The sequence below is a fragment of the Electrona antarctica genome (assembly GCF_951216825.1).
Source record: "Electrona antarctica genome assembly, chromosome: 11".
NCBI lineage: Eukaryota > Metazoa > Chordata > Actinopteri > Myctophiformes > Myctophidae > Electrona > Electrona antarctica.
The window spans coordinates 18,144,610-18,156,859 of record NC_136792.1 but is presented as its reverse complement, the minus strand read 5'-3'; the positions used below and the strand labels follow the sequence as shown (position 1 = coordinate 18,156,859).

The 12,250-nt window shown below is 42.0% G+C and overlaps 1 protein-coding gene across 8 annotated transcripts in view; it reads right to left on the bottom strand.

Moving 5' to 3' along the window:
- Positions 1 to 2,543: 2,543 nt before the first annotated feature.
- synrg (synergin, gamma) overlaps positions 2,544 to 12,250 on the bottom strand; it is a 42,993-nt gene continuing 33,286 nt past the window's right edge. For 6 of the 8 annotated variants that reach the window (XM_079515145.1, XM_079515147.1, XM_079515149.1 and 3 more), the window contains 6 exons: positions 12,103 to 12,199; positions 10,245 to 10,393; positions 9,473 to 9,583; positions 9,265 to 9,303; positions 6,709 to 6,741; positions 2,544 to 3,689 (listed from right to left, as the gene is read on the bottom strand). In XM_079515145.1, the coding sequence (XP_079371271.1) occupies positions 3,558 to 3,689; positions 6,709 to 6,741; positions 9,265 to 9,303; positions 9,473 to 9,583; positions 10,245 to 10,393; positions 12,103 to 12,199 (561 nt within the window). In that variant the 3' untranslated portion in view covers positions 2,544 to 3,557. The remainder of the gene's footprint in view (positions 3,690 to 6,708; positions 6,742 to 9,264; positions 9,304 to 9,472; positions 9,584 to 10,244; positions 10,394 to 12,102; positions 12,200 to 12,250) is intronic. The other 2 variants (XM_079515146.1, XM_079515148.1) reach the window with 2 other exon arrangements.

Genomic DNA, 12,250 nt, shown 5'->3' with positions numbered 1-12,250 from the left:
CTCTCCCTCTGTTCCAGTGTGCGTTAATGTGAGTATTATGCATTTGATTTTGAGGGCATAGCCGAGCTCTAAAAGTAAACATCCCTTAGTGCATGGCACCATGATTTCATTTTTGAGCAATGTGTGTCCCTGGCTGGGTCAACCTCTCTTCATATAATAGGTCCTCACTAATGTTCATGATAAAATACCACCATTTTTTCTACTCAGTCTGCGTCCCTTGGCTGTGTGACATCATCGATGGGGAATCCAAGCTAATAGAAACTGCAGGCTTTCTATTCCTGAAAAGTTGCAATGCGATAATGGAAGCCATCGTTCTCACGATAATGAAAATCTAAATATATTTAAAAAAATATCTCGTTTATAAAAATATCTGACGGGTTTCAGAACTGCCCACAGCCCTCTTATGAGACACAGACAGAGTAAGAAAAAATTGTGGTATTTAATCATGAACATTAGTGAGGACCAATTATATGAAGAGATGTTGAAAAGTGGTCCTTTAAGCAGCATCCTTTCAGCAGGATGGGCGTGTACTGTAACTGAAAATCTGGTGGGCATTTCAAAGTTTGTGAAGAGTGTGAAGAGTGTGAAGAGTGTGAAGGGGTCAAACTGTGAAGGGGTCAAACTCCCTGAGATTCTACTCCCAGTCTAGCCTGGTTTCCAGCCCATAGACCCGCCCACTCGACTGAGCACACTGGTCTAGTCTGACAATCAGGCTACTCCCAGTCCCCACCACTTCATTTTAAATTACAAAACACGTGCTTTTGTGAACCTAGCTTCTCCACAAAAGTATTCCAAATGCTTTACAAACAGTGAAAAATGGATCACTGCAATATGGACAGAACTCTATTTCTCTTACAGTATACATGTGTGTATACAGTAAAAAATTAAAAATATTTTTTATACAAGGTGGAACCATCCTGCAGACATTGTCAAAGTAACAAATGACTGGGTGAAGGTGAAGAACCACTTTGTATGGCCGAACGACACTGACAGCAAATGGAAATATGGTAACCTTGGTAACAGCCACTGAAGGCAGTGCCACTGTTAACTGATGGCTATTGACACTGAAACAGCAGCCTCACACAATAATCAATAGGTGCTCAAAGACAAGGATAAAATGAAGAGCTAAGAAACAGGAATATATTGTATGAAGTGCTACAATATAGACAATAAACTTGCCTTTGGGTCAATACTTGTCTCACACATATCTAACAGAGAATCTATTGTATTTTCACAGTAAAAGATTGTCGTTGGAGTTCGACCATGGGGGAATGAGAGAATTTATTTTAGCCTGGTGAAATGTGTCCATCTTTCTGTGAGCACTTGAATGACTGATAGAAAAAGAAAAAAAGACTCTGGTGTAATGGTGCCCCATCTGTCCACACCCAGGTGTCTGAATTGACTGATAGAATGGACACTGAAGCAGAATACCTGTATGGTATTTGTCTTCCAGTTGTAATGAATATTTCAACTATTTCAACAGTTTCATCTGGTTCATGGCCAAAGCATTTCCGGGGGTGCCCAGCCAAAAATGTTGATTTTTGGATTAATGATCAAAGTGAGAAGTAGATGTTGTACAATACGTCTTGTCAGAACGGTACCCTCTGATAACAGTAGATCAGATACTAAAGTCAATCTACTGTATATTCCATTGCTTCTGTGAAATTCTGAAAATACTGTAATAAGACATAATTCCGGTTCTAAAATCCCTGCTTCAAGAAAATGTGAGAAGCTGATTTAGTGATCTAATAAGCCTGGTAATTTACATACATGCTTGCTATAAACACTGTATTCGCACACAAAAAAAGTTTCAATCCATTCATGGTGTGATGACAATGAGATACCTCAGGGCCTAAGAGTAGTCAATTTACAGCACACTAGTACTTCAATCTGGCTTCTCCCCCAGGATGATCACGAATCACACAGCGTTGCAGACAATAAGCATGAAGATGACAGGGAAGGGAGGATGGAGGGAAGAGACCGTCTGCCTGTCAAATTACAGTCTTATTCAGTAATTGATTTCAGTGTTTGTAATTTTCTGTAATCCTGACACTCACGGCAAGCGAGGAGAGGAACACATCTTCTGCAGGATGTTCACTTGAATTCTGAGAATGGTAACAGATACAAAAATGGATGTCAGAGAACAAACCTTAACACGAGCGAGAATAATCACCAGACTGCTTCCATGGATCCATGAAATGTCTCTCACGGCCCAGTAGCCGTGTCAAAAGAAATGTATTAAATTTCGTCATAAAATGATAAGAGATGAGGCCTTTCTGACCTGGCTGGGAGAAATCACTTGACAGAGACAATGCAACAAATTAACAATCTACCTCCATTTAAGACCAGTGAGTCCAGCATTAGGAATGCAACAGCCCAGTGTCTGTCTTGAGAACCACACAAATTATTGCTGCTTATTTCAGTTATGCGATATATATACATTTACATGGAAATCCACAATAACTCATACTGAAATCTCTTGTCACCTTTATCTTACAACATACACTACTGTGAATACTACAATACTCAACATGCAGACAAAATATTGTTTTACATAATTTATTTACATTTCACTTCACATTTCGTTAGTTATTCACACAAAGTGCTGCTGCAACCGTGATTTAGAATCACAGGTGGAGACTTCATTCCAAATTTGGATCTACAAAAACATCGGGATCAGTGCTAGTATACACATCAGCATAGCAAGAGAAAAAAACTAAAAATATTTGTTTGTATTATTCCCTTTAATTCCCAATATCACTTTTTCAAAAATTCTCCCCCAAATAATTTACTATTTTACTACTAAAATATTCAAGAAACTCGTCAAACAGTGCAAACAATCTTCAATGCAGAGGGTGTCACTTCATACATAAAATAGTAGATATACAGTATCAGCATCACTTCAGCACAGCAATAAGGGACTGAATATTTCAGTTTTTATAATGGTAACGATTATGGACAATCTACAGTATTACCCAACCAGACCAACCATCAAAGGAAATCAGTTTAACATTAGGTAATAGGTATATCATTCAAACAACTTTGTTTGAATAAGATGAGAAAGACATTTGAGAATAAAAACATCAAGTTTTAAATAGATTTTAAAAAGAAAAAAGTGAAGTTACAAAGAAAAGCTAAAGATGACTTTGCTTTTCATTCAACTCATGGTTCCTTCATGGGTCATTACATACAGTAACATTGCACAGCTCAAATAGTTTGACTTGCTGTCCTGTCCAACATGTGCAAATCCAGAGACACAAGACCCATTTAATGATATTAATATTCAGAATGCCACCATAAACAGTGTACATTTGTAATGTATTTACACGGCAGGCTTATGGAAATAGATTAAATGGATTTAAATGGATTTTGAACAAACTACCAGCCAGATCTGTTGAATGCAGCCTCATATCCAGCAAAGTTCAGAGAATAAAAGACGAATAAATAAGGAGGGATCCTGTGAGGACCTTCAGTGTGCTGCCTCTCCACTCCAAGGTGAGAGCCTATCCAGTGTTGATTACCCCTGTGCTTGTTGCCATGGTAGCTGCAGCCACAGCTCAGAGCAGGTCAGGCAGTATGAGGCCAGGGGGTTTGGGCTCCACACAGTTAATCCAGAAATTGGCACAGCTTGCATGGTACTGGTGGCCCCCGTATAGCAGCTTAAAGTTGTCTGTCTCCGAGTTGAACGCCTGTTGGAATGGCCACAGAAGGGTGAAATATTAGAGGGACCTTTTATTTTGTATAGTCCACAAATCCCTTTATGCACACAAAAGGAACAGATATGCGTGGCATGCGCAGCAAATGGGAGCACGGTCTTGTCCTTCGACTCATCAGGGTTCTGCTGGTACTGTAATGGTAAGAGGTAGATTTCCTGGTTACTGTAGGGGAGTGAAAATGGCTCATAACTACATCATAACTAGGGATGTCCCGATACACTTTTTTCACTTCCGAGCCGATCTCGATACCACAATTTCTGTGTTAACCGATACCGAATACCGATACCAGAGAATGATATATATACAGTAATAATAAAAAAAGAAAAAAAATCTTATTTTGAAGTCCACCGACAGGGAATAGTGTTTATAGCTATATATCTCGTGTTGTGTTTAAAGCAGACTCCCCACTCAAATGTGCACTTGCAGTTTGGGCAACTCGAAAGCAAACTCGACATGCCCCAACATTTTATTTACCTGCCATAGTGTCAACCCCTTACCCGTGTTGGATCGCTGGTTAGACTGGCATATTTGCCGATACCGATATGACCCAATATGACCAAATAAAGGCCAATCCTTTTCTGATACCGATACAGTATCGGGACATCTCTAATCATAACCCTCTGTTGGTTTTCTTTACAAAGCATCTTGCAATTAATACAGCACCAATTCTTAATCATGCTTACTTGGATGTGATAAAAGAAAAAGATAAGGATGTCTGACTCAAGATGAGCTTCCCTGCCCATCCAGCCAGAGTTTGAGCAGTCACGGCTGACAGTCAGCTCTGATATTTATGTAATATAAAAAGGCACCCAAGACATTAAATCAGATGTAAATTGGTCTTCCAATTTAGAGGGTTCCAACAAAGAGGATTCCAACATCTTGGGATGTCCAAAAAGGAGGCAAAAAAGCTGGAAAAGTATTGTGGTGTCTCTGCTATAATTGGCAGACATCATATATGGCGGAGACGTTGTTACTTATACTCATAGAGTACTGAGTGACATGCCTATTGTACCTTGAAAGCACATGCCATGATTTTGTAAGTGTACTCCAATGCACCTATAATTATTTGTCCTTGTATGCCTCTCCTTTGTGGACATAAATGGTTAAAGAGTGTGTGTGTGTGTGTGTGTGTGTGTGTGTGTGTGCGCGCGCACGCACGCACGCACGCACGGACGCACGCACACGCGTGAATGAGACAAATACCATATGTTTGAGAATTACACATAACCTATGTTAAACAGGAGTCAAAGCTGCTCTTTTGAAATTAGTTTGGAGTCATGTTCAGCATAAATCAATACGACTGTACATGCGACAATGTTTAGCCCATTGTGACACCTGGATTGGCTCTCTCCCACAGACCATCTGAATATGCATATATGGCTGGTTGCAAAATGTTTACTTTGGGTCATCTGATCACAGGAGTGCAGCGAGTCTGTATTTTCAATGGCCAAAGCTGTAGCCCTGCATTCGTGACAAGGAGATGCTATTGTGTGCATTATGCCGGTTTCTGAGTTTGCATCCCTGGTGAAATACTGGAGATGAAGCTATGAGGGGGAAATGAGTCATGAATCACAGCCTCCCACCCACACCGAAGGGAGAGGCACGGACATGCCTGAAGCACAACAACCGCATACAGAAAGCCAGAACAAAACCATTAAAGGGCTGAATATAATCGCTGTCGGAGGAAACCTTTTATGTCCAAAACTGTTACTTTTCAGGTAATGGGGGACCCCCCCCCAACCCATTGCAACCCATCTTTTCGCCCAGTGTCAATTATCTAATATAATCCTGGGCACTACACCTCCTCTGTCAACCTGGGGGGGCAGCAGACTGACCTCATGCTTTCTTCTATGCATGAGGAGTCCAAGCTGCTTCTTTTCACCCGACAGGGGAGTTTCCCCGGCCGGACGTAGCGCGTGGAAGGAACACGTTATTCCGACCAGTTCCTTTCCCCTCCATCAGACCAAAGATGTATTTATGAAAAAACATACAATGAGGACATGTGGAGATACAAGGTTTCTGCCCGACAGCTACGATATGCATGTCCACCAGTGGTGTGTCCTACCGTTATATACGTACTATGTCGTGCAGATATTTTTGGAGGGAAAAAAAACGTATACAATCTGCCAACCATTTCATCCATTGACCACGCACAAGCATATAGCCTGTACTGTACGTGCGCATGTCGTGGAGAGAATTGATTATCGTATTAAAAACAACAACTAGAACACACCACTGATCTCCACCAGTCCAAGATACAATAAGTTGATACTAAACAGTTGAGGGCTTTCAGTCCTCTTCTCACTCTAAGTGAAAGGTGGATTTTCTCACATACACTCAGATTTCACAGGAAGAATTTGCTTTCTCAACTCTTTTGTGTTTCATCCTCCTCCTTTCTTTAAACCGGCACTTACAGATGCCAAGTCCAGCAATGTAGGACAGGGAGAATACAGAATGAAAGGGTAGTACACAAAGACACACTGTGATTCCTTCCCCTCGTCTCTTTCCATCTCACTCTTCGCCCTATTCGCTCCTTCATTTTCTTATGCTCCGTTTTTGACAGTAGTCTTCTTTACCGTGGGTTAAATGGTAAATGGTGCATTTATATAGCGCCTTTATCCAAGGCGCTTTACAGAGATTGTGCATTACATTCACCCATTCACACACACATTCATACACCGATGGCAGCGGAAACCATGCAAGGCACCCACTAGCACATCGGGAGCAATTTGGGGTTCAGTGTCTTGCTCAAGGACACTTCGACAGTAACTCTGGGGGAGCCCGGGTTCGAACTGGCAACCTCACGGTTACCATCCAGCCACTCTACCCCTCCACTCTACCCCTGAGCCATTGCATTTTGTATAAAAATACAAAATGTTACTTCCAGGACACTAGAAGACTAAAATAAGAACTAGAGTAGGCTTCCATTAATTAGACATTAATCTTCTTCAAACTGCTTCAAAGGCATTAAAAATAAAGAATGCATAATTACCCTCACCCTCCTGTCATTGTCTTTAGCCAGTGCCTGTAAGTAGCACAAGAGGTATCAGCATATTAAGCACATTCCTGCACAAAGCCAACTGAATACTCAAATTCCGTTGGCTTTATTCAATAGAATAGAGGATGGGGAGCAAGCTAAGAAACTGTTTGACAGTTGAGAAAGAACATCCTTTTCCACAAAATCCATGGGCAAGAAAGAGCTTAACGGCAAGAAAGAGCGTTAAGGAAACCGTTATGAAACTTCCATTAAATGTAAGGGCATGCTGGTAATAGAGATGGGCAACTTTCAGCAGATTTCAACTTTGGGCAGCAGATCGTCCGAATACAATAGGTGTGTTAATGATCTAACATGTTTGTCTGCAAAGTAAAATAATATTACTGTCACTAATTAAGTCACTGCTGGAATAGTTACAGAAAAGTAATTTAAAACCGAAAAAATCAATCTAACCCAAAATTTGGCATTAATATAAATAGCTACAATTGCTAAATTATTCTGTTGAAACCCCTTTCCAGTGCTTCTTGCTGTAATTACCCACATTAGCATTTATCATTTAGCACAGAGCCCCATTAGTCTAAAAGTACCTCTTGGAATGGGCTGCCTGCTGCCTGTTGCCCATCCCTGCCTCAATATGCAAGAGCAGAACCAGAGCCAGTCAGAATGGTATGTTTGCCACCCACAACCACACCCACACCCACACAAGAGACTATGATGTTACATCGCAAATTCTGTCAGGTCTAATTTGGAATGTCAAACTCAAAGCAAAAGAAATGTACCCATAAGGTTACAACTACATTTTGCTGTGTGCACTTCCTAATATACTTCTTACATCTTCCTAAACACAACTATATATTCATGAGCGTCTTTTGTACTTGAAAATACTCAAGTAAAACAAGTATTTCCATTATTTCACTTCACCATTAATACATGGAAGGCAGGCACACAGACCTTCCTTGACCTTATCTGCTGAATGGTTGGCTGAAAAGCAAGACGCCGCCCTATTTTCTGAAGGACATCATTATTATGAGTGCCATATATGGGGACTAAAGACTAGCCTGGTATCCAGCCTGCTTCGCTACGTTCGGCGGATTTTTTTTTCTCTCTTCGCTTATCAGTCTGGAAAGCCTCCCATTGGGAGGTTTTGCAGAACTACACTAGAACTACATATGTTACGTAGTCAACGTCGTTGCTGATTGGATGTTGTTCCAACGAATGAGAGTAGCGTTAGGCAACCTACGTCATCAGCCAGCGCCAGCGCTCTGTCTGCAGTAGCTGCGCTTTGCTATGACGTCTCACTGGTGCTTTGTCCCGCCCCGCACCACAGACCAATCAGAAGCCACGTTAGGTTTCGAAGCTTTTGGCATGTCCCGCCTCCCTTGGAGATAGGAGGCTTTCCAGACTGATAAGCGAAGAGAGAAAAAAAAATCCGCCGAACGTAGCGAAGCAGGCTGGATACCAGGCTAACTAAAGACTGCCTTTTATTTCATTATCCTCAAAGGGGTATGCCATTCTCCAAGGCATTTATGCTTTTCAGAGCAGGCCTATGACTCTGCCAAATGCACAATTAAAAGGGGTCTTATTATGATGCCACAGGCAAATAAATGGACAGAGAGAGAGAGGGGGAATTATCACCTGTTCTCCCAGCCTGACTAATGTGTGAGGCACATCTGCTGTAAGGCTCTCGTCTCGTCTGCCTCTCATTCAGGCATATCTTGCCTGGCTCATTCATCTGTCTCCGGCTTGACAGCAGAGTGAATGTTAAGACGCAATGAAAGCAACAGTTTTGGCCTTTAAACCGCAGAGACCAGGAACATAGTATATTGTCCACTCCAGTAACACAGAGATGCTATTAGCAAGCGGGGGTTGACAGGTAGCAATTCTCACGATATTATGTCCCATTCACAGTTAATGATGAGGTGGAGGGTGATGAGAACAGAAACAAGTGAAATGTGAAGACGTGGATTGCTGTTAGCAAGACGCGGTGAGGTGAGTGGTACCCAACAGATGGAAGCAACGGAAAGAGAGAGAACGCTTTTTAATGACAGAAGATGTGGACCTCTCTGACCAATAAGTGCCGTTCCCACAATTCAACAGCCCAGTGTGAGGGGCCAAAGTGACAGCTCCTCTCATCATGCTCCCATCTGACAGTTAAGAGTTTTGGTCTCCCATTTCTTTGCTATAATCTATCAGAACCATAAAAACAGTACCATTATACATGACAAACTGTGACAATGCAGGAGCTGTACAGTAGCAACTGTACCGTTACAGATAATGTACCATTATACTGTAGAAACTGTATTGTCACTAATGTAACTAAAATTATTTGGTGGACTGGCATGAGATCGGTTCATGTTTGCCATCTCCCTATCTGTCAAGACACGGTATTGTTCTTCTGTGTGGTGGAAGAGGAGCACTTGAAAGAAATTAATCCTGTCACTTTGGCCCCCTGCCGTGACCATCTATAAGTGGAGAAATCCCCTCAACCTCCCCCCAAGGGCCCCGGTGGGAAAGAGTAAAATGAGATTCAGTTGACAGGTCACGGTCTCCTACTCGTTTAAACAGACGTCCAATAGCGCTTGCTTCTTTGTTCTGCAAAATGTTTCAAAGCCAGAGAAAGGGTTACTTCTTATGAACTGTGGCTGAAAGACGGACACAATGGGCTGTTTTGTGTGTGTGTGTGTGTGTGTGTGTGTGTGTGTGTGTGTGTGTGTGTGTGCACGTGCCCAGTGTGGTCATGCACAAGCACGTGTTTACAAACCTTGCTGCGAGAGTCGACATTGAGCAGGCACACACCGCAAGCCAATTCCTTGGCATTCTTGATGCTAGGCCTCAGGATACAAGACGAGAAGTCTAGAGAGCTGTCGTCAAGCTAAAGAGTACACACACAACCACACACACCACACCACACCCACACACCACCCACACACAATTGCTTTAGTACAATTAGAACATATTCAGGTTTATTTTAAGAAACATCATGTTTTCACCTCTCCTACTGTAAGAATAGTAATGACTACAAGTTGCCTACAGCAAAAAGTGACGTGTGTGTGTGTGTGTGTGTCGTCACGCCCCTTCTGTGCCAGTATTATCTGCTGGCATTTCAGAAGCAATATTCTGCTCTATACTCGGCTTTGTGTATGCACTGGGTGATGGATGTACAGATCTAAACAACATCTGGTGTCCCTGCTTTTGCAAACGCTGTCATACGGAAAGGCTGAAAGCTACATAACGTACGTTAACCGTACATTAACATTTTACAGTGTAATGTGCAACTTACTGATTGCATACTTAATTAGGAGGCCACATTGTCATGTATTCTGCATACCATGGATTTGTAGATTGTATTTCTACTACTAGTAATGGGGGGGGGGGGTGTAACCACATTTCGTGGAGGACTGAAAAGACAGCTGCATGTGTTAAATTCTGCATGGCCGTGTGGCTGCGTTATAATGGGAGAGGTTTATAGCTCTCTGGATGGTTAGTTTATAGCTCTGTGGATGGATAGGCCTGTTTACGTGTGTCATTTTTACCGCCAGGTTGGACAGGGACATGAAGCCCATGAGGTTGTTCCACACACGGCTGATGTCTTTCAACAGCTGCTGGAGTTTCTCAGAGCATACAGCCGTGGCTTTGATGCCCAGCTCTACCCGCCTGATTACACGATACACTTCCACCACACCTGCCCAGGGAAAAACACAAACAAAAAGAAAGAAAAACTTTTTGGAGGGGCCTCAATGTGTTTTTTGTGTGCAACAATAAAGTGAAATAATGTATTTATGCATTTAACCTTTATTTCTACAGGTAAAATCCCATTGAGATCAGAAATCTCGTTTACAAACGAGCCCTGTTTGGGACAAGCAGCAGGAAGTCGAAAACATACACAACATAAAATATAACCAACAATCACATGTAAACAAAATCTACTTAAATTTGTTTTTGCCAAGTGCAAACAGTCATACGGCAGGAGAAGCACGTTTCACACCAGGTAGGGAAGCGAGTGCACTGTCCAATTGTGTCTGCCAGGTCGAATAGTAAACGTTTAAAAGACCTACAGTATGCGTTACCAAGTCCTCAAGCTTCGACCAGTCTAGCCCCTCAGATATTCAGCTAGTGTAGATTTTTGTTCTAACACAAACATTAAATACCATTGACAATGAATGGAGAATTTACATCATACTGTATGTGTCTGAGCAAATCAGACACATACAGAATATACGTCATATGTAGACGAGCAAATTGGTATTTTTGTTAAATTGGAGAATTTACGTCATGTGTCTGAGAAAATCTGTATTTTTGTTAAATTCCCATTGACAATGAATGGAGAATTTACGTCATGTGTCTGAGCAAATCGACATGTTACGTCATGATGATGTACGATGATAAGAGCGCCCCTCACTTCACACGCACTATATATTTCTATAGAAAAATCCTAGCTTGAGAGTTTAAGTTTTTTTACCAGGTTTTCAATATGACATTCAAAAGTTAAATCCTCTCCAAGGTCGGTATTGTGAGACTAGTCTTTGTTGCATTCAGCACAAGTTTCAAGCTAAGTACCTGTGATTCCACAACATTGAAAGCACTCTAGTCTGCAGATACTCTAAGGACTGAGCAAGAGTGGCGCAACAGGAGTAAATAACAGTAACATAGAAATGGAAATGTGCATTTGTAACCAAGATTTCTTACAGATGGTGAATAACAGAGAACCCAGTACGATAACCTGAGATAGTACCCCTGACACAATATCAAACATGAATAACAGAGAACCCAGTACGATAACCAGAGATAGTACCCCTGACACAATATCAAACATGCTGGACCTGATGTCACAAAACAAAGGGGTGCAGTGTCTATACACAAAGCTGTACATAGTTGCACAGTATGTCCACATGCTAGCGCAGGGGTTCTCAACCCGTGGGTCGCGACCCCTCGGGGGGGTCGCCAAATTATTTTAGGGGGTCCCCAAATTATTTTCAAAAAGAAAAGAAAAAAAAGAAAATTTAAATTTTATTTTCACGATTTTTCAAAAATAGCAGATCTACAAGCTCGTAGCGCGCCACTCGGTGGCGCGCTATGAGCTTGTAGATCTGCTATTTTTCAATAGCTAAATTATAACAATGCTTAAAACACCAAAAGGGGTTCCCGCCCAAAATGGTTTAAGGTTATTGTAGAAGTCAATTTATATTGGGGGTCGGGAGGGGGCGGGGCGGGGGTCCCGAGACATTGCCAAAGCATTTCCGGGGGTCCCCGGCCAAAAACGTTGAGAACCCGTGTGCTAGCGTACTGTATGCGTGATGGCGAGTGCGAGTTTGCTCTTGTTCCTAGCATCCTACAGATGATATATAAGGCTGTGCCATCTGCAGAGCTGTGTTTGTGGAGTGTGTCTCTCACCTAGCAGGTATTCCATGCCCTGAGCAGATTGGATGACCTCTGTGCAAACAGAGGAGCTGCTGATAGCATTCAGGGTGTTGTTGGCTTTGGTGATGACCTTAACATCAAGAGACAGGTGGACACAGACACTGTCATGAGTAACAGATGA